The sequence below is a fragment of the Cervus canadensis genome, chromosome 7 (genome assembly GCF_019320065.1).
Source record: "Cervus canadensis isolate Bull #8, Minnesota chromosome 7, ASM1932006v1, whole genome shotgun sequence".
Classification (NCBI taxonomy): Eukaryota; Metazoa; Chordata; class Mammalia; order Artiodactyla; family Cervidae; genus Cervus; species Cervus canadensis.
In genome coordinates, this window is record NC_057392.1 from 17,522,052 (window position 1) to 17,544,827 (window position 22,776).

The 22,776-nt window shown below is 44.4% G+C and overlaps 1 protein-coding gene across 5 annotated transcripts in view; it reads left to right on the forward strand.

The window, feature by feature from the left end:
- IGSF5 (immunoglobulin superfamily member 5) overlaps nt 1-3,910 on the forward strand; it is a 53,702-nt gene extending 49,792 nt beyond the window's left edge. For all 5 annotated transcript variants that reach the window (XM_043474083.1, XM_043474084.1, XM_043474085.1 and 2 more), the window contains one exon: nt 3,284-3,910. In XM_043474083.1, the coding sequence (XP_043330018.1) occupies nt 3,284-3,379 (96 nt within the window). In that variant the 3' untranslated portion in view covers nt 3,380-3,910. The remainder of the gene's footprint in view (nt 1-3,283) is intronic.
- The last annotated feature ends 18,866 nt before the right edge of the window (nt 3,911-22,776 follow it).

Below are 22,776 nucleotides of genomic sequence, written 5' to 3' on the forward strand. Positions count from 1 at the left end.
TTCAACACCCTCCCTGTTAAGGTCCAGAACACCGGAGGCCCGCACTGCCATGGGAAAGTCAGCATAGCTGTCATGGGGAACCCCTTTTTTCAGATCCCTGGCTGTCTCTGGTTCTTTCAGTGTTGATGGTCCTTGAGGACTTCAGAAGGGGTTGAGGGCTCAGCTCTGGGGCAGTGTCACTGGGGACAAGCCGTGGGCTGGAGGTTGCCTCCACATAAGACCAGCCACTGTGGTCTGGAGCTACCAGGGGCCATAGTTGGTGTAGGTCAGTCCACTGGGAGTCGAAGGCTTTTAAACCAAGGGAAGTGGCCCCCGATAGCCTCCTGGAGCACCTCCCATGCTCATCCCCACCTCTCATCCCACTGCCCTGCCGGGTCCCCCTGAACTTGGGACTCCTCTACCTGGGGCTGAGAAAGTCCTTATTATTGTCACAACTGGAAGAGATGAGGGGTATTTTTCCTGTATTCTGGGTCCCAAAGAATGCTCTCTGAGCGTGGAGATGAAGCCGGCACCTAGAAACACGTTAGTCTGGGTACCAGTGGACTGAGTACCTCTCTCCTCAGGACAGAGACTCACTTCGGGGGCTTGTTAAAATCCTCCCTCCTGAGTCTCTTCCAGACTTTCTGGGCCAGAATCTCTGGGAGATATGGCTGAAGAATGGACATTTTTACTGTGCTTCTGGGCAATCTACTTGGAAGAAAAGTGTTTGTGGCTCAGTGTGAAAACATAACAGACACGCATTGCATTGTTCCTAAGGGCACGTCATCCCTGAGTTTCGGAGCTTCACTTACATCTGTGCATTTGGAATGACCTGTGTTCATGACCCCACGCGGGGAGCTTGCTGCAGGGCACAGAGGATTCAAGATGCTTGTTGGGGGCTGTGAAGAGGGTCACACGGAAGTGTCCTGATGTTGAAACACTCCATAACCATGAGGCATCATAGTTGGGGAACATTTTTTAAATCTCCCGTGTTTTATGTGGGTCTGAAGACACAATGCTTTCAATATGAATGAATAAAAGAGGATTTTAGGCTGTAGAAATCCCAGATCATGCACTAAATTTTAGGAAGCCTCAGAAGGTAAAAACCTCAGAAGGTAAAAAAAAAATGCAAATTTCAAAATTTGCATTAATCAAAACATGACACTTTTCTTCCTGATTATTTCTATTCTGGTTGCATCTCCAGTTAAGTTATATAACACTGATGTTATTTTCCAGACAAGAATTTCTGTTGATGGGGTACAGTTAATGTAGTTGTCACTGTCCATTAATTCATTAGCACAAAACTGATGAAGTCAGAAATTTCTTCCTGAAAATTGCAGTCAATGAGAAAGGAAAGCTTCTTTTATTTGGATACAAAACCATGGGATTTGCAAATATTTCGCATCATGATGAATATTTAAAACAAACAATCCTCCTTTTCCTCTCCTTGACTCACTGGCAGTCCATTTTTTTCTGGTTATTTCAGGCAATTCTGTGTCTTCCCTTCCAAGTCTGTTAGTTTGGGGGGATGAACTTATGAATAATTTGAAACCTGGGTTATGTCTTCCCTGCTTATCTCTTCCGTACTGAGACCAACAGAAATAAACTTGATAAATTTAGAAAACAACATTGGTTGGTGCAACCATGTCATGGGGAGAAGGCAAACAACAGCAAAATCCCAAGCATCGTCACAACAGAAGCACCATCCTTGTGGCACGATGTAGCCCCGTCAGCCACAAGGTTCTCCTTGTGTGACCGGGAATCAATGAATTAAGACCAGGAGTCAGAGTGGTGCCATCCGCAAGACTCGCTGCCTTTCCATTGTGACGTTAATTATTCATGGTGCCCGGTTACATTATTTAAGATGTTAAATGCAGCTCCAGGGCCCTGCAGTCTGAGCCAGCATCTTCAGGATGGGCAGGAAAATACACTGCATGTAATTTATTTTTTATTTTATTTTTTAAAACCTTCTTATTTTGCATTGGTGTATGCATGTGTGCTGTCATTTCAGTCGTGTCTGACTCTTTGCAACCCCATGGACTGTAGCCCGCCAGGCTCCTCTGTTCATGGGATTCTCCAGGCAAGAACACTGGAGTGGGTTACCATGCCCTTCCTTCTCCATGGGATCCTCTGGGCCCAGGGAATGAACCTGCATCTCTTACGTCTCCTGCATTGGCCAGTGGGTTCTTTACCACTAGCGCTACCTGTGTAGACAATTAACTATGTAGTGATAGTCTCAGGCGAACAGGGAAGGGACTCAGCCATACATATACATGTATCCATTCTCCCAAAACCCATCCTCCCATCCAGGCTGCCACATAACATTGAGCAGACTTCCCTGTGCTATACGGTAGGTCCTTTTTGGTTATCCATTTAAAATATAGCAGTGTGTACATGCCCATCCCAGATGCCCTAGCTGTCCCTTCCCCCTATCTTTTCCTCTGCAACCATAGTTTGTTCTCTAAGTCTGTGAGTGTGCTTCTGTTTTGTAAGTTCATTTGAATCATTTCTTTTAGATTCCACATCTAAGGGATGTCATGTGGTATTTCTCCTTCTCTGTCTCACTTATTTCACTCAGTATGACAATCTCTAGGTCCATCCATGTTCCTGCAAATGGCATTATTTCATTCTTTTTAATGGCTAATATTCCATTGTATTATGTACCTCCTTTTTTATCCATTCTTTTGTCGATGGACATTTAGTTTGCTTCCATGTCTTTACTATTGTAAACAGTGCTGCAGTGAACACTGGGATGCGTGTATCCTTTCAGATCATGTTTTTCTCCAGATATACTGCATGTATTCTAACAGGGAAACACTCTTCCACAAGCATTGGCCCCTTGGAGGAGTGAGTGTTCTGCTTGGGAGCACATTTCAGAAGGGGAATGTAAGAGCCAGGAAAACTGTCTGAGGAGATAGATGGGTGATCTACATGGAGTCAGTTCATCAATTTTGCTCCCTTCCTTTAGGAAGGAATGTGTTATTTAAAGAAGGTTGAAAATATTTTATATTTTCACATAATAGGGAGAATTTGGAATATTAAAAAAAAAAATCGTGAATTTTTGCTGTAATTTGCCTTCATACACATTCTAGATTCTTTGAATTGGATCTCTCTTTAGGCCCTGAATTTGGGAAGTGTCTAGAGTGTTGTACTGAAAATCATAAAGGAAAGACACATGCTAACGTTGTATTCCTCTCTACATCCTCATTTTATCTTTGCTGATGAGTGGAGCTTTCTTCTCATATGTGCCTTTTATGGTGATCTCAAGCAACTCAATTCATCCTTTTTTTTCCTTTGTCTTCAGGAGTCTAATCACCACCAACTGGGCCCAGCAAATCACCCACCGGTTTCCTTTAACATGGGCAGTCCTAAGAAGGTCAGGAATGTGACTTTGGTATAGTACAGACATCCCTTTGGCTTCACATGGCTCTTGACTGAGGACCTACATCTCACTGCTCACGATGTCATCATCGCTTACTGTGATGTCATCACTGCCGTCACTCTAACGCTGGGCTCCCGCTTTGCAGCATGACCTGGAAGAAGCAGTGTTTTCATCATCAGAATGGATATTTTATTTTGAGAGAAGGACTCCATTTTCCCAGCTTCTAAAGTGGAATTTGACTTTTAAAATATTTCAAGATTTCAGCGAATTCCATAGTTACTAAGTAAAAGTTGCACATTCATTATGATAATGCTTCTCATCACTCAACACTCCTGCTTGCTAACCCAGCAAATGGCAGATATGTCTACATCCCATTGTGACGTTTAAGAGGTCTTTATTATCTACAGTCTCTTGAAGATAATATTTATGATCCAACCAGTCCATCCTAAAGGAGATCAGTCCTGGGTGTTCATTGGAAGGACTGATGCTGAAGCTGAAACTCCAATACTTTGGCCACCTCATGTAAAGAGTTGACTCATTGGAAAAGACCGTGATGCTGGGAGGTATTGGGGGCAGGAGGAGAAGGGGACGACAGAGGATGAGATGGTTTAATGGCATCATCGACTCGATGGGCATGAGTTTGAGTAAACTCCGGGAGCTTGTGATGGACAGGGAGGCCTGGCGTGCTGCGATTCATGGGGTCGCAAAGAGTCGGACACGACTGAGCGACTGAACTGAACTGAACTGAACTATGTGGGTATTATTGCATATTATCTGTGGGAAAAAAGAGGATTAAACATTAGGATCCATCAGATGACTGAAATTGCCCAGAAAAATCACAAGTTGTAGGTTATAAATAATATTACATTCTAAAGCAGAAGTGCACCTTGAGAAATATCTTATTATTGGATATTGACATGAAGACATTCATTTTTATCTGCTCCCTTATCAATCTTGTTCTCATGTCCTCAGATGAGTTAGATGTGGATTTTGCTGTTTGGGGGATGTGTCTCCAGCCATGAACAAACTGGATATGGGCAATAACGTTCTCTCATAAATAAAAGGGAAGACACCAAAAAACCTTTTATTGTTCTTCTTAACTCTTTACTATTTAAATGGTTTAAATAATCATAGAGTTTAAGAACCAAGAAACAAAACAGGAGACCTCTATTAAAAATTCTTTTTTCATTTTCCATGTAGAGATTCACAGTGTATTTTGCTGACGACCCCATTTCTTCATATTTAACGTAGAGGTTGGCCTATGATTTGACTGAGCTCTGCACTGGTTGGTGCAGATTACTGCGATGTAGTAATTAGCAACTCCCCTGAGCCCCCCAGGCCCAACCATGCTATTGTCAAGATAGAATTTGACTTTTCAGAAGTATTAGGATTTTATGGCACCCCACTCCAGTACTCTTGCCTGGAAAATCCCATGGACAGAGGAGCCTGGTGGGCTGCAGTCCATGGGGTCGCTAAGAGTTGGACACGACTGACTGACTTCACTTTCGCTTTTCACTTTCATGCATTGGAGAAGGAAATGGCAACCCACTCCACTGTTCTTGCCTGGAGAATCCCATGGACAGAGGAGCCCGGTGGGCTGCCGTCTATGGGGTCGCACAGAGTCGGACACGACTGAAGTGACTTAGCAGCAGCAGTGAATTCCTTAGAGTTATCTGGTAAAAGACACACATTCATTGTGATGATGATGTTTCTTATCATACACTCCTGTGTGCTAGTCTATTCACAAAGAAGTCTCTACAGGCAGACCTCAGAAATGTTGTAGGTTTGGTTCCAGACCACAGCAATAGAGCAAGTCACACAATTTTTTTTTTTTTTTGGATTCCCAGAGTATGTGAAAGTTATATTTACATATACTGTAGTCTATTGAATGTGCCTTTGTGTTATGTCTAAAAGAACAATGCACACATCTTAATTAAAAAAATATTTTCTTGCTAAAAGATGCTCGCCATCATCTGAGTGGTCAGTGAGTTGCAAGCTTTCTGCAAGAGTCACATCAGAAATCACTGATCACAGGTTATCAATTGAAAAAAAACTACCCAACCTAAAAACGGAGAATTTTTTAATTTGGCAAATTTTCTAAAGCCATCAAGCCTGGAATGCAGCCTCCTACTGAGCTCCGAGGAACTGCTCCCAAGAGGTAAGGGAGGAGACAGGATATGGAGGAGTTTTTGCAACAATGACCAGATAGTCATCAAAAGATGACCGTTAATTAAAGAAAACCAGACATCTCAAGTTAAGCAATTCAGTGTTTTTCTATGTATGGGGAGATACAAGAGCCTGTGCTCGCTGAAATCATTCATTTTCTGTGCATCTCAACTGTCTGGAGCCAGGATCTTGTTCTTTCCTATCCTGGGTCCCTCAGGGCTCACCTTCAGGGCCGACTGCAGTGGCTGATGGCTTGATGGCCACAGCATCCTTTGTTTGCTGCTATGGCAGGCAACATTTTACATCCACAACCGCAGCAAGTATAATAATAATGAAAGTTTGAAATACTGTGAGAATTACCAAACTGTGACACAGTGACAGGAAGTGAGCAAAGGCTGCTGGAAAAATGGCACTGATAGACTTCTGCTGGGTGTCACAAACCTTCAGTCTGTAAATGCAATATCTATGAAGCACAATAAAGCAAAGCATAATAAAATGATGTGTATCTGTATACTATCATGATATAAAATACTTTTTTTTATCTTAAATTACAGTCAGCCCCTACCCTGGACCCTCTTCTATGAATTGATGACTAACTCAAGGGAGATTTGCTGGCACAACATGGGACTGTGTTCTGCTCTGTACCTGTTCTGAATGGCTGGTTCCCATATATTATCCATTCTGATTGGTTGATGTACTTACAAATATCCTTTCTGATTGGGTGGTTCCCATGCACTATGCATTCTGATTTGTTGGTGTACCTAGACTAATTATTCTGATTGGTTGGCTCATCTACCCTGTCCATTCTGATTGGGTGGCTTTCCTGCTTTCAGTTCAGTTCAGTTGGGTTGCTCAGTCATGTCTGACCGTTTGCAGACCCCATGGACTGCAGCACTGCCATGCTTCCCTGTCCATCACCAACTCCTGGAGCTTGCTCAAACTCATGTCCATTGAGTCGGTGATGCCATCCTACCATCTCATTTTGTCATCCCCTTCTCATCCTGCCTTCAGTCTTTCAGGTTGTCAAATACTTTGAATATCACCACTACTTAGAAGATCCTGAAAAAAATACCTCTTATAAGACTGTGTCCCTAATGTGAGGGAATTGGTCACCTATGTTCTTGAAGGGTGAAACTAAAAGTGCAAAATTTCAGAAAGCCATGAGTATTGCTATATCACTTTCCTGAGAGTCCTTTTAATGAGAAAATTAAATGTTTTTAATGAGAAACATTAATTGCCAATACAACTGCTTAAAAATGAGACTCTTGTTTATTATCAAGACTTCTTTACTTCCTGTCAACATGATTCTGTCTCCCGCCTCCATCCCTGAATGAGAAAGAATAAAGACCAGAGTGTTCAGGAGACCCTTTAAGCAGAGCTGTTTGATGAGTAAATTCTGTATTTTCCACTTCATGGTTTGCTTTCCTTAAATTGCCACAGAATTTGGATCCTGGGACAAGGCAAATATTATGTCATTTACGCCTTTTGTAGCCTCTACAGAATCTAGCATTCTGTAGGCATTGAGTAAATACTGACATCAAATAGGTCAATATTGAGAAAGATAGTATATGGACATCTAATGAATACTTGCCATCTGTCTTCTATAAGAATCATATTCTTGTGTTTATTTTAGGAGTTGGGGGGGTGTTGCATGTAGAATACAATTGAACTTTAAGTTTTAAACTCTGGAGAATGATGCCAAATGATCTCCATAGAAATCTCTCCAACTTGCTACATGCTTGGTGAATCAGTCTATAATATTTTTTTCATTCATTAGATTCTGGGAAGTTTTCCTATATTATGAGTAAACAGGCTCTAATAGTAGCTTATTCCGTGAGTTAGCTTTCTCAAAGGGATCTTTGGCTAGTTTATTTAAAAAAAATATTTGTTTATTTATTTGGCTGTGTTCAGTCTTAATTGCAGCATAGGGGATCTAGTTCCCTGACTGGGAAGGAAACCCAGGTACCCTGCATTGGGAGTATGGAGTCTCAGCCACTGGACTACCAGGGAAGTACCCTGGCTAGTTGTTATTTTACAAGAGGTATGAACATTTTACAAACGGAACTATCTAGAGTTGACCTATCCAATACCATAGACACATGTGGCTATTTGCATTTGAATTATTTGAAATTAAATGAGATATGATTGATTTCCTCAAACCCAGTGGCCACATGTCAAGTGCTCAATACCATGTGTGGCTAGTGGCTGCTATGTCCGACATGTAGGTTACAGATTTCATTGCTGCAGAAAGCTTCTTGGATAGTGCTGACCTAGAACTATCTACTTGGAAATGACCTTGGTGTGTCAAGGATGGGCTGTTTTACACAAACACGCAGTCTGTGTTTGCTCTCAGTGTTATGTCTGTGTACTTGCCAGCTTCTATTTAGGAATCCTGCAAACCCCAGGGCAGCTCTCAACTGATAATGGGATTTTGCTGATGTGATAAACCTCTCTCACCCCTGCAATGCACAGAGCTGAAGCAGGCTTGGGGGAAGGGGTGAGGGAAGTTAAAGCATCGTATCCAAGGACGTTTCTCTGAAAGATACATATGCCTCTCTGCCAATGAAAGACCAATGAAGCTACAGATGCATTTAAACAAGTGTCCCTCAAAGCCTTGAGTCACAAAATGATACCCAGGGAGACCACACCTGCCCATCCTTTCAGGTTCTTTGACATTGGTTACACTGTCAGATTCCAAGCCTGCCCCAGGGAGTTAAGGATTTTCCTTTGTTTACTTAGGGCTTCCCTGGTGGCTCAGCTGGTAAAGTAGGACTCAAATCATTCAGGAAATCAGCCTTGAATATTCATTGGAAGGACTGATGCTGAAGTTGAAGTGCCAATATTTTGGTCAGCTGATGCGAAGAACGGACTTATCAGAGAAGACTCTGATGCTGGGTAAGACTGAGGGCAGGAGGAGAAGGGGATGACAGAGGATGAGATGGTTGGATGGCATCACTGATTCAATGGACATGCGTTTTAAGTAAACTCAGGAAGAGAGTGAAGGACAAGGAAGCCTGGTGTGCTGCAGTTTGTGGGGTCACAAAGAGTCAGATATGACTTAATGACTAAACAACAACAGCAACATGCCCTTTGGGAAGAACATGTGTCCTGTGCAAAGACGGAGGACAGTCCTCTTTGTGGGTGGACTGACCCAGGTGAGACGCAGATGAGAATGTGGGTCTCAGACGGAGGAAGAGATAGGCTATTCCAGGGGAAGGGGTTCGGCCAGGTAGAATGGGATAGATGGTGATCCAGCAGACCCTTGCAGGACATTTAGGTCACCATCCACAGGACTGATGGGGCACGAGAGGTGGCCAGGCCTGCACAGAGAAGGCCCCTGACAGTTGCTGGGCCGCAGGTAGAGGGACACAGCCAAGCCATGGACAACTGTCTGGGAGGGAGTCAGGTAACAGACACTGTCTCCTCACTCTGCTGCTCACCGAGCCCGACCAGAGCCAGGACTCCAGAGAGCTTGCTAATGGCATCCACGCAGGATGGAGAGGGGTGAGTGTGGCTGATGGATGGGAAGGGCAGGGAGAAGACTCCTGATGACATTTAGGGAACAGAAATTGAGGCATCGAGAATGTGCTTGTGATGTCACAGGGAAAGATGTTGAGCCTGGCAGGGTTCCACTTCTTCTTGGGGTGAATCCATTTACCCCAAGAGGACACATATTGGAGGAAAGGAATTTGGCTGCATTGAACTTTAGTGGGTTTTATCTTTGGTGATGCGTCAGTAGAACAAAGGGGTTGAACGGTGAACCCCTGAAGTCCCTTCTGGAGATGCCCACCTCCCCACTCCCCTGCCCTGTGCTCACCAGACATGGTCCACTTCTTAGGACCGAGGTCACCCTGCTCCGAGTGCGTGCAGACTTTCCTTATCCCTACAGCGTTTGGAAGGAGCCTCGTTCCCCTGCAGTTGGTAAATATTTAATTCTCACCCTGCACAGCCTGTAAATCATGCCACAGGCGGCGGCCTCAGGTGAGGCTCACGCTGTAACACTTATGAAGCAGGTGCTCTGGCTTCTTAACTTGGGAAAGGCAGAATTTGAGGCAGCAGCCTGGGTCCAGAGCTGAAACAACCCCACAATCGTCTTCTTTTGTTGAGTGAGACACGTTATTTCTAAGACTATAATGAGATTCTGACCCTGTGGGCTGGTGGGAAGATTTGTGAGAATCATCGCTCACCCTATGGCTTCAGACGGAGCGGTTCGTGCCTGGCCTCATAATCATACTGGGTTGACAAAGCAGACAATTTATAAGATTCTAGTAACGTCTATGGGGGATGTATTGATGTATTGATTATGTTTCTCTACAGAAACCTTAAGAATGTAGGATGTTTCACAGAATAACTTAATTTAGCAACTCTTGGTAATGCTCCAGTTTCATGGCTAATAAAGTCTAAGGTAGTTCAAAGAATAACAATGATTGTCTAAATCAAAAACCAATTTAAAAAATTACAGTTGATCTAGTTTTGTTTCACTCAGAATGGACAAATTGGACTGAACTAAAAGGCCGTGTAGTCAGCCTGGAGGCTTAGAGCAGCCTCTTCACAGTTGTGCTGTGTGTGTGTGTGTGTGCTGTGTTTGTGTGTTTATTTGTATGGTGTGTATGTGTGTGTGCTGTTTTTGTATATGTGAATGTATCTGTTTGTATTCTGTGTTTGTGCATGTGAGTGTGTGATGTGTGTGTGCTGTGTTTGTGTTTTGTATGGTGTGTATGTATATGTGCTCCTGAGTCAAGTTCAGCTGCTGCTAAGTTCTATATGGCCCATGAACTAAGGATGGTTTTTGCATTTTTAAATGGTTGAACAAAATCAAAAGAAGAATAATGTTTTATGAGGTGAAAACTATGTGCAATTCAAATGTCAGTGTCCACAAGCGGGGTTTTATCAGAAGCCAGTCGACGTGGATGTGTTTTCTGGGGCTATATTCAGGCCTGATGACAGAGTTGAAAAGAGCTGTGACCGAGACCACTCGGCCCGCAGAGACCGACACAGTCCCTCTGTGGTCCGCTGAATCAGCAGTGTGCTGACCTACCTCCACACAAGGACACTTTCCTGGGTTGTGTCAGTGAGTCCTCGCTTAGTCCAGCGTGGTCCCAATGAGCCAAGTGAAGTCACAAGATACAGTCACAGACAGACCCGCGTGCCTTCTGACCCCAGGCCTTTCAGACTCCAGGGTAGGTTCTCTGCCTGCTGTGTGTGCTGGGTGACTCTCCCCTGCCTCTCCATCGCTCTTAGGATGAAATCTCAAACCCTGCCATGGCCTCCGAGGCCCAGCGGGGTATTCCCCCAACCCTCCCTGGCCAGGCATCACTCTCCACATTGGTCACTTCAGTGCAGAAGGTACCACAGGGATCTATGGGTCCACCCACTCCAGGGCCTTGTATCTGCTTGGATCATCCACTCCCCGCTTCCTTCACTTTATGCGACTCCAGCTGATCCTTCAGCTTCTCTTTGGTGAGGCCTCTGGACACTTCTGCACTGTTAGTTGGCGACTCTGGCTGCTGTGGTTCCAGGTGGGAGCTGGCCACACAGAAAGATGCCTGCATTTCGGGAGGTGGACATGAAGGCCCAGTGACGACACACGAGGAAGTCCAGGTGCCCTTGGCCTTCACCCCTGCCGAGGTTGGCCTGCTGCCAGCCCTTCTGGCTTGCCCATGACCTTTTCCCCTGCTTCTCTGGGTCCTGGCAGGTGTGTGAAGCTCTGCAGGGAAGGTTGCTGGCTTCTGCAGGGCACCTGTGTCGTTGGGGTGCTCGAGCTGAGAGAAAGGCTGTGTTTCTTCCCAGGTTCTAGTTCATGTGGCTGCTGACTATCGCGTCTCATCTCACTCCTCTGCTGTGGCCCAACTGCAGGGGCCATGCTCACCCGGGCTTCTCAGCTTCCCCTCACAGGCCCTGCCTAGGGCCTCTTTTCTGACCCTCCAACCCTCCCCTTCTGGGCCTTTCCTTCCCCAGCATGTCTGTGATGTGGGAGGTGGAATTCTGATGATTAATCCTTTATTCTGATGTTTGAGAATCTCTTGGACTGCAAGATCAAACCAGTCCATCCTAAAGGAAATCAGTCCTGGATATTCATTGGAAGGACTGATGCTGAAGCTGAAGCTCCAATCCTTTGGCCACCTGATGCGAAGAGTCGACTAATTGGAAAAGACCCTGATGCTGGGAAAGATTGAGGGCGGGAGAAGAAGCGGGTGACAGGACGAGATAGTTAGCATCATTGACTAAACGGACATGAATCTGAGCAAACTCCAAAAGATAGCGAAGGACAGGGAAGCCTGGCATGCTGCAGTCCAAAGGGTCACAGAATTGGACCCAACTGAGCGACCGAACAACAGCATTCTGTAACAGAGCTTCCTGCTTCCTTGATGGAACTCTGACTCCTTCCCTGCTGGGTTAATGCCTCGACACAATTAATATGTCACCTTCGCTGTCTCCTTCATTGCACTAATGACGTAATTGTATGATTAATTACTGACTGGCTACTCGCCCATTAAATTCCATGAAGGTGGGCTGGCTCCTTACCCACCAGCTGCCTATGGCCCTGGCGTTGTTCCTATCAGGGCAGGCATGTTCCACGTGGTGGATATACTCCTGCAAAATGAATGCTTCATTTCAGAAGCAGTGTGGGCACATGGAAATGGGCTTTGCTCTTCTGCTGTGGCTCACCTTGTTTTCAGAACCTCCAGGCCCTCCAGGCCCATTTTGACTAATGCATGTTAGTGGCCACTCTCTCTTCCTTGGCTCACCTGGTCCCGCAGTATCTCCAGTCAAGGGGACACAGGCACCGAACTGTGGCTCAAAGAAATAGCTGTGATTTATTTTATTTTGGGGGAGTCATTACTGAGTTAAATTTTCCCTTTTTTGGAGACTAAAAAGTGAAAGTGAAAAGTGAAGTCACTCAGTCGTGTCCGACTCTTTGTGACCCCATGGACTATAGCCTACCAGGCTCCTCCCTCCATGGGATTCTCCAGGCAAGAGTACTGGAGTGGGGTGCCATTTCCTTCTCCAGGGAATCATCCCAACTCAGGAATCGAACCCGGGTCTCCTGCACTGCAGGCAGACGCTTTAACCTCTGAGCCACTAGGGAAGACTAGAGGCCTCCAGAAGCCTGGTGCAGGGGAAACGGCCTGCAAAGAAGCGACTGCAGAGGGTATGGAGAGAAGGGAACCTTCCTACACTGTTGGTGGGAATGTAAATTGGTGCATCCACCATGGAGAACAGTATGGAGGTGCCTTAAAAAACTAAAATTAGAGGTTCCTTAAAAAACTAAAAATAAAGTTGCCACATGATGCAGCATTCCTGCTGCTGGGCATATATCCAGGGATTAATTTAACCTGAGCCTATTTTTCACTATAAATATCTCACAATAAATACAATAATAAAGTATATTTATCATGCATGTAAAGTACATTGACTTCTCTATAAACACAGTTACCTTGACAATCAACAGAAGATTAAAGTTGGTTTAGGGAGGAGCTTCCTCAAGACTTGTTCGCCATTCTGGAAAAGTGCATCCCAATAGCACCTCTATTCTGAGTATTTGAGTTGCTCATACAGTGCCCAGGGATCCGTCTGGATTTATAGCTGCTGCATCCTGGTAATTCTCAGCGTGGACTCAGGGATCTGATGACTTCATATGTCTTCTGGTTTAGTTCTGTGTTTGTGTGCTCAGTCATGTCTGATTTTTTGCGATTCGTTGGACTGTAGCCCACCAGGCTCCTCTGTCCATGGGGATTCTTCAGGCAAGAATACTGGAGTGGGTTGCCATTTCCTCCTCCAGGAGACCTTCCCAACCCAGGGATTGAACCCATGTCTCCTGCACTGCAGGCAGATTCTTTACCTGCTGAGCCACTGGGGGGTCCTACCAGGCCTTATTTCTATAGTCTTATAAATGACTTCCCTTTTATATCACCTTAATTAGTTAAAAATTTATCTGATTAAAGTATAGTTGATTTACAACGTTGTGTTAATCTCTGTGATACAGCAGAGTTGTTCAGTTATACATATACACACATTCTTTTCCATTGTGGTTTATCACAGGATATTGAAAATAGTTCCCTGTGCTATACAGTAGGACCTCATTGTTTATCCATTCTATATATAACAATTTGCATCTGCTAATCCCAAACGCCCAATCCATCCCTCCCTGCTCCTTAGTAAGCACAAGGCTGTCCTCTACATCTGTGAGTCTATTTCATAGATAAGTTCATGTGTGTCATATTTTAGATTCCACATGTAATATCATTTGATATTTGTCTTTGACTTCACTTAGTATGATAATCTCTAGGTCCATCCATGTGGCTGCAAATGGCATTATTTCATTCTTTTTTATGACTGAATAGTATTCCATTGTATACATACCACACCTTTATGCATTCATCTGTCGATGGACATTTAGATTGCTATCATGTCTTGGTTATTGTGAATAGTGCTGCTATGAACATAAAAGTGCATGTATCTTTTTGTTTTTTTCTTTTTAACTTATTTTTTAATTGAAGGATAATTGCTTTACAGAATTTTGTTGTTTTCTGTCAAACCTCAACATGAATCAGCCATAGGTATACATATGTCCCCGACCTTTTGAACTTCCCTCCCATCTTCCTCCCCATTCCACACTTCTAGGTTGATACAGAGCCCCTGTGTGAGTTTCCTGAGACACAGCAAATTCCCGTTGGCTATCTATTTTACACATAGGAATGTAAGTTTCTGTGTTACTCTTTCCATACATCTCACCCTCTCCTCCCCTCTCCCCATGTCCATAAGTCTATTCTGTATGTCTGTTTCTCAATTACTGCCCTGTAAATAAATTCTTAAGTACCATTTTTTAGATTCTGTATATGTGCATTAGAATATGATATTTATCTTTCTCTTTCTGACTTACTTCATTCTGTATAATAGGTTCTAGGTTCATCCACCTCATCAGAACTGACTCAAAGGTGTTTCTTTTTATGGCTGAGTAATATTCCATCATGTATATATACCACAACTGCTTTATCCATTCATCTATCTAGGTTACTTCCATGTTCTAGCTGTTGTAAATAGTGCTGCAATGAACAATGGGATACATGTATCTTTTTTAATTTTGGTTCCCTTTTTCATAATTTTTCAGTTATGCCTAGGAGTGGGATTGCTGGGTCATATGGTGGTTTTATTTCTAGTTTTTTAAGGAATCTCCATATAGTCTTCCCTAGTGGCTGTATCCATTTCATCTCTTCCCATCTGTCATTTTTCTTAACTGTTTACATTCTCCTTGGAATAATTTTGAGTGTTGGAGAATTATCAGGGATATCAGAGCCTCATGGTATTTATAGTTCTGGGCTTGATGTTTCTGGTTTGTGAAGCTTATTTCTTCTGGTGCTGAATTCAGTATTTACATGCAGCAAACACATCACTTAAAATTGTATGTGGGTCCCACTTCTGCCTAGGGTGGAGAAAGCTGGAAAGAACATCACTCAGACTTTCTGGAGAAGAAGCCAGATAAGCCACAAAGTTGTAGTTTTTCCTGAACTCATCTTAGGGGCAATCGAGTAGCCTCAATTTCAAGGGGCGAAGTTCTTCCCTCCAGTCACAAGTACTGCCTCAGAACAGAGATGAAGTCACTCCTGTCATCAGAGTGTTCCAAAGAAGTCAGCAAAATTTTTAATTAATTGCTACAAACCTAGTGTGGACTAACATGGCAGCAAAGAGACCCCTAGACTTAATGGGACTTGGACCCACCCCCAGACTCTCTCCTATGGAACTCCATCAGAACTCTCCAGGCAGACTGGGTTAGGCTGGAGAGAGCCCAGTTGGTGATGCAGGCCTGCAGACTATATTAGATACCATTGCAGGGGCAGAGTGAGGGGAGGGGAGCAGTAAACCCCACCCTAAAGCCTGACCCATCACTTGAAGCCTTAAACCGATGTGTTCAGTTGCTCAGTCACGCCCAACTCTTTGTGACCCCATACCATAGCTCGCCAGGCTCCTCTGTCTGTAGGGTTTTCCAGGCAAGAATACTGGAGCAGGTTGCCATTCCCTTCTCCAGATAGGAAAGGAGGCAATGGGGTTTGTAGCCTCCAAGATGCAGGTACACAACGATTGATGCTGAAGGAAGGAAAGAAGTCAGACCCTCTACCTGGAGAGACAGCTCCTCTACCTGGGAGTTGTTGTTCAGTCACTAAGATGTGTCTGACTCTTTGTGGCTCTGTGGACTGCAGCATGCCAGACTTCCCTGTCCTCTACTATCTCCAGGAGTTTGCTCAAGCTCATGTCCATTGAGATGGGTGGAGAGAGCACTGGCCCAGCATCCTACACTGACACCACTAGCATCTCCTGTCGCCGGGGAGGGCAGGGAGTGCTCTTGTAGGACTCATTGGAGATATAGAGCAGCTGGACCTTCACAGGAAGGAGGTTCAGGGATACCCGCAAAGCTCCACCCTCAAGTCCCAAGCCCAAAGGACGATCTGAGGCTGATGCTGGGCTGGGCGATGAAGACGCTCAATCACACCTGCCAGCCCAGCAGGGACAGGGAGCAGGGGAGGGAGCAAGAGCTCCCAGAAGCTCGGGAAACTCAGAGAGGCAGGTGTGCAGGGTCGGGTGAAAGCTGAGGACAGGGCCTGAACAGAGGAAAACCTTTCTGCACTTCAGCTCCTACCTGAGCGCAGAGCATCTTAGGGATTATCAAGTCTTTGGTTCCGTCAAGGTGATGGGATCAGTCAGCTTGGTCTGCCATAACAGAGTACCACCGACTTGGTGGCTTAGAACTACAGACCTTTATTTTCTCACAGGTGTCAATGGGGATGGTTTCTCCCGGGGCCTCTCTCCTTGGCTTGCAGATGGCTTTCTTCTGGTTGTGCCCTCAGATGGTCTTTGTTCTGTGCAGGAGCATCCCTGGCACCTCTTCTTCTTCTTCTTCTAAGGACACCAGTCAGGTTGGATTAGAGTCCACTCTTGTGACTTCATTTAACCTTTATTACCTCTTTCAGATGCTTCCCTGGTGACTCAGATGATAAAGAATCTGCCTGCAAGGCAGGAGATGCAGGAGACATGAATTTGAACCCTGGGTTGGGAAGATCCCCTGGAGGAGGAAACGGTAACCCACTCCAGTATTCTTGCCTCGGGAATCCCTTGGACAGGGGAGCCTGGTGGGCTATAGTCTGTGGGATCACAGAGTTGGACATGCATCAGTGACAAGGACGCATACACACACACAAACCTGTAAAAGTCCCATCTCCAAGTGCAGTTGTGTTCTGGTTTACTGGGGGTTAGGGCTTCCTTTGTAGCTCAGTCGGTAAAGACTCTCCCTGAAATGCAGGAGACCCGGGTCTGATCCCTGAGTTGGGAAGATCCCCTGGAAAAGGAAATGGCAACCCACTCCAGTATCCTTGCCTGGAAAATCTCATGGACAAAGGAGCCTGGTGGGCTGCAGTCCATGGGGTTGCAAAGAGTCGGGCACGACTGAGCGACTAACACTAGGGCTTCCTCAAATCGGTTATTTTTTGGGGGGGCGGGGGACAAATCAGTTCATAACGGTAACAATAACTGAGAAAACCCAAAGCCAGTTCAATCCCAGAGCTACTTGATCCTTCATCTTTTAAAAAAAAAAGCACCTACCATTATAAATGTTTTTCTTGTTGCTGTACAATCTTTGAGTTGCCATGTTTAATGGCTACATAACATTTCTTTTTCTGGCTTTGTCATTCTTACGTCCTTTACTGTTGTTGCACACTTTAGGTTAGTTCTGTATATTTTCTTGCAAGGAAAATTCTCTATGTACATGTTTTCACATAATTTGGAATCATTCCTTTGGATAGATTCTGTGCTCAGTCGCTTCAGCAATGTCCAACTCTTTGCAACTTATGGGCTGTAGCCCTCCACGCTCCTGTGTCTATAGGGTTCTCCAGGCAAGAATACTGGAGCGGGTTGCCAGTGACCTCTTCCAGGGATAGATTCTAAAAAGATACATTATAGTATCAAAGGGCATGACGCCTCTCATGGATGAATTGTGTCTTCTTCAAAATTCTTGTGTTGGAGCCTTGACCCTAACATGATGGTATTTGGAGGTGGGGCCTTTGGGAGCTAATTAGGGTTAAATGAGGTTGTAGGGTGGGGCCCTAATCTGATGGATTGGTGTCCTTAGAGGAGGAGAAGACACCAGAGAACGCTCTCACTCTGAGCACACCTGGCAGAGGAAGGGCCACAGGAGAATAGGGTGAGAAGGCAGCCATCTGCAAGCCAGGAGGAGCGGTCACCAGGAATCACATTTCCTGGCACTTTGATCTTGGACTTCTGTTACCAGCCAGGGTTCTTCACCTTTCCCAATTGGTAGAAATTGACTAGAGGCCGCACAAGAAATTCAGGCAGGGCTTTGCTGGGGTCTCTGCTGCAGCAGGGAGGAAGGAGAACAAACCACAGTTTCCCTTGCTTGTTCTCTCCCTGGGAGGGGGGTGGCAAGCTTGTTTCTTACACCCGGTGAGGGTAGAGGTTTGTTCAAGGATCAGGCTGCAGGGGTGGCTTAGGGGTCTGCCCACTCCTTAGGTGGTGTCCAGAGCAAGGGGCACACACAATACTTTGCTTTTGCTCTGGGCTTTTTAAAAGTAGCAGTGTGGTTTTTTGGTCTCTTTGTGTCTTTAAGGTACAGAATTTGCCCCAACTGTGCATACACATGGCTATTTTTAATCCCAGAGAGTTTTCTTTTATTTTGTTCTCCACGAGAGGTATGTCCAGGTGCAAACACTGCCGCACTGCTGCAAAGGGTCCCAGGTCCCAGCCTGTCTCACTTGCAGCCTCTAGAACTGGGAGAAAATAAATTTCTGTGGTAAGGGCCACCCCTTCTGTGGTCTAGTGTATGCAGACTGAGCAGACTATTATAGTCCCTTTGTACATATGCACTACTTACCTGCAAGGGTCCCAGTTCACATTAAAAGTCATCTGCTTTTCTTTTTTTTTCTTTTTATTATATATATTTTTCCATTTATTTTTATTAGTTGGAGGCTAACTACTTTACAATATTGTAGTGGTTTTTGCCATACATTGACATGAATCAGCCATGGATTTATATGTATTCCCCATCCCGATCCCCCCTCCCACCTCCTTCCCCACCCCATTCCTCTGGGTCTTCCCAGTGCATCAGCCCTGAGCATTTGTCTCATGCATCCAACCTGGGCTGGCGATCTGTTTCACCTTGATAATATACATGTTTTGATGCTGTTCTCTAAAAACATCCCACCCTTGCCTCCTCCCACAGAGTCCAAAAGTCTGTTCTGTACATCCGTGTCTCTTTTTCTGTTTTGCATATAGGGTTATCATTACCATCTTTCTAAATTCCATATATATGCATTAGTATACTGTATTGGTCTTTGTCTTTCTGGCTTACTTCACTCTGTATAATGGGCTCCAGTTTCATCCATCTCATTAGAACTGATTCAAGTGAATTCTTTTTAACGGCTGAGTAATATTCCATGGTGTATATGTACCACAGCTTCCTTATCCATTCATCTGCTGATGCGCATCTAGGTTGCTCCCATGTCCTGGCTATTATAAACAGTGCTGCGATGAACATTGGGGTGCACGTGTCTCTTTTGGATCTGGTTTCCTCAGTGTGTATGCCCAGGAGTGGGATTGCTGGGTCATATGGCAGTTCTATTTCCAGTTTTTTAAGGAATCTCCACACTGTTCTCCATAGGTGCTGTACTAGTTTGCACTCCCACCAACAGTGTATCATCTGCTTTTCTTATGACTATTTACAGAAACTTTTCTTCTGAATGGACTTTTCTGTCATCTGTAAACCTAAGATATTCAAATAAACTTTCCTCCTTTAAATAACTTTTGGAAATCTGTGTCAGATCCTGACACTGATATTCCATAATTCACAATTATAAAATTTGTATCTTTAAGTTTACCAATAACAAAGTCATACCCTAATTCTGATATTTATTTCTCCCCTTGTTTTAGATTATCCCTTTTACATACCAGGAAACAAAAAGATGACCAAATGAACAAATAACAAAAACAAGAAACCCCAAACACCCCCAACCAAACACTCTAGAGTTATAGGAATTCATCCCTAAACTCTATAAATATCTTTTAAAATAGACATTTTCCAAAGTATATTTTTATATCTTAATAATAAAGGACTATTATTTAAATACTTGTTGCTATGACATGATTTGTGTTCATTCAAAAAATAGGGGAAAACTTTGGTAAAACATTTTTCTGCCATGTGAATCAGCAAACATGGTAAGCAAGAGATATATAAAATTTACAAATGAATAGTTGAGGGGGGATTTATTTAGCATCCCTGAGTGATCTGACTTTTGAGATAAACCCTTGGCTTGCTCTTAGACTTCTCTGGGACTACAAAATTATCCCACTAATGGAGGACCAAATTTGCTTCAGAACCTTTAATTTGCTATCTTTAATTGAAGTTGAAGAGTCAGTCAATAAGCATTCATTGATTTTTCCAAGGCTGCTTAGGACACAAAGAATGAGATACTGTCCACATCAAATTTTCAACTCACTGGCTTGTCAAAGTCTTGTTTTAAGGTTGGCTGCTGCTTATGATGGTCTCCTTGTGGACCTGCATTTTGGCTCTCATAAGCGCTAATATTACCTAAAAGACAGAAACATCTTTGCCTTTTGGGTCTGTCTACTTTATATTTTTTCAAAGAATGGCTATAATGCAGATGTACAGGCCAGGACTTTTCAAGGAATTAGGGAAATTATCAGATAATCCAATATTGTCACTTAAAATTGGCTCATAAATTCAGTTAACTAAAAAAAAAAAAAAATTCAGTTAATTCCTCACCCAGTTTCTTGACTACACGAAACTGATGGGGAAAAGGATAGAGTTTTAGCTTAAATCTCTTCCACAGCCAAAGAAGGTGATTCTAGGAGTCAGGAGTTAGGGAGTGGGGAGAGGGAGGCAGGGGAGGGGAAGCGAATATGTAGGTATGGATGTCGCCAGGCAATGCAGGAGACCCCGGGTCACCATGTAGGGCAATGGACTGCCAATCTTATTACTTTTCATTGTGCATACAGATGATTATATCATAACTGCACTGGATCTAAAACAGACCTGCCACATGGTCCTGTGAGGTTATCCTCTCAGGGTTTATTTGAAATAAACTTTGTGAACATGGGCTTCCCTGATAGTTCAGTTGGTCAAGAACCCACCTGCAGTGCGGGAGACCCCAGTTTGATTCCTGAGATGGGAAGATCCGCTGGAGAAGGGATAGGCTACCCACTCCAGTATTCTTAGGCTTCCTTTGTGGCTCAGCTGGTAAAGAATCCACCTGCAATGTGGGAGACCTGGATTCGATCCCTGGGCTAGGAAGATCCCCTGGAAAAGGGAAATGCTACCCATTCCAGTATTCTGGTCTGGAGAATTCCATGGACTGTAGGGTCCATGGGGTCGCCGAGTTGGACATGACTGAGCGACTTTCACTTTCACTTTCATGCATGCATGCTAAGTCACTTCAGCTGTGTCTCACTCTTTGTGACCCTATGGCCTATAGCCCTCCAAGCTCTTCTGTCCATGGGATTCTCCAAGCAAGAACACGGGAGTGGGATATTCAGGGGATCTTCCTGACCCAGGGATTGAACCCGCATCTCTTAGGTCGTCTGCTTTGGCAGGCAGGTTCTTTACCACTAGCTCCACCTGGGAACCCAGTCTCAACTATAAAGCCAGCCGAGGTGCTGCTGAGCTAGAAGGGCCAGACGGGAGCTCCTTGGAGGAACCCCTGGAAAGACCCCTCTCCCTGAAGGACAGGAGGTTGCAGCTCTCATTCCCCTACTCCATCCCCATGATGGGAGGGTTAGTTTTTTCCTCCTCCTCTCCCAGCTTCTGAGAAGACCCTGAAGCACAAACAGGAAAAGATAAAAAGTGACTGCCTGACTCAGGAGGAGTGGGGGCTGCAAAGCACAGGATGAGTCAGAGGGCTCCCCTAACTCCTCAGACGGGTGGACAGTGGGTTGAGGGACTGGGACACAGGCACTGGAAGGCATCTATGCCAAGGAGCCGCATCTCCCTTTTCCTGTTGATTGACTGACTTCACAATCAAAGACATGAAGATCAGGGAGGAGGAGAGGAGGAGGACTTGGAAAATCTCAGATTTGATGAATACATCTCTGATCCCCAGAGTTGAACACTAAGTCTTTCTGCCTTTTTGGCAAACTGCCAAGAAATTGTGCAGAGCTTGCAGCTACTCTTTGATTGTGATAGTTCTGAGGAAACAAATGAATGAAGATGCCCCCAAGGGTATTGATGAACATGCTTCCCTTGTCACTGAGACACAAATGGTTCTCTCCAAGGCCCATGGGAGTAACTAGACCCAAAAATGAATGAATGAGACAGGCTTTAAACTTGCTTATCTTTTCAGGGTCAACGTGGGCAGCTGGAAGAGCCACCTGCAAAATGCAAAATGCTAATCTCTTCTCTGAAAAATGCATGACTCTAAGCTTCAATGACCAAATGGAAGACTGTGGTGAGAGCTCATTGGCTACAGTTGGTCTTGTGTTGGGTTATCACCAGTGTACTCTTTTTTAAAAAATATTTATTTATTTGGCTTCTTCAGGTCTTAGTTTTGGCACAGAGGATCTTTGATCTTTGTGGCATGTGGGATCTAGTTCCCTGAAAGTGAAAGTGTTAGTCACTAAATTGTGTCTGATTCTTTGCGACTGCATGGACTGTAGCCCACCAGGCTCCATGTCCATGGAATTCTCCAGGCAAAAATACTGGAGTGGGTAGCCATTCCCTTCTCCAGGGGATCTTCCTGACCCTGGGATTGAACCCAGGTCTCCTGCATTGCAGGCAGACTCTTTACTGTCTGAACCACCAGGGAAGCCCCTACTAGGGCTCAAACCCAGCCTCTTGCATTGGGAGCACAGGGTCTTAGCCACTTGACCACCAGGGAAGTCCCAGTATAAATCTACTCTTGAGTTTTTATTTCATCAAGATAAAAATAGTTAACATCTGTCTGAATGTGACACTACATTGCATAAAGATGTGATTGATGCTCTCTTAAAAGATTAAAGCAGAACAGACTGAAGAAGTGAGAGACTAAATAATGTAGTATCTATTGTGTAAACATTTGAATGAATGTTTTAAAAAGTGAGATGTTAGCCTCATTACCAAGTAGCAAGGTTGTGAGTGAGGACAGTTGACTTTGGGAAATGGGGGCTGGAAGATTTTGCTGTTGTGTCAAATGGCAATAAGTGCTTTGGAAAAAAATGTATCTCAAGGGCTTTTCACATTTAGGAAGAGATAA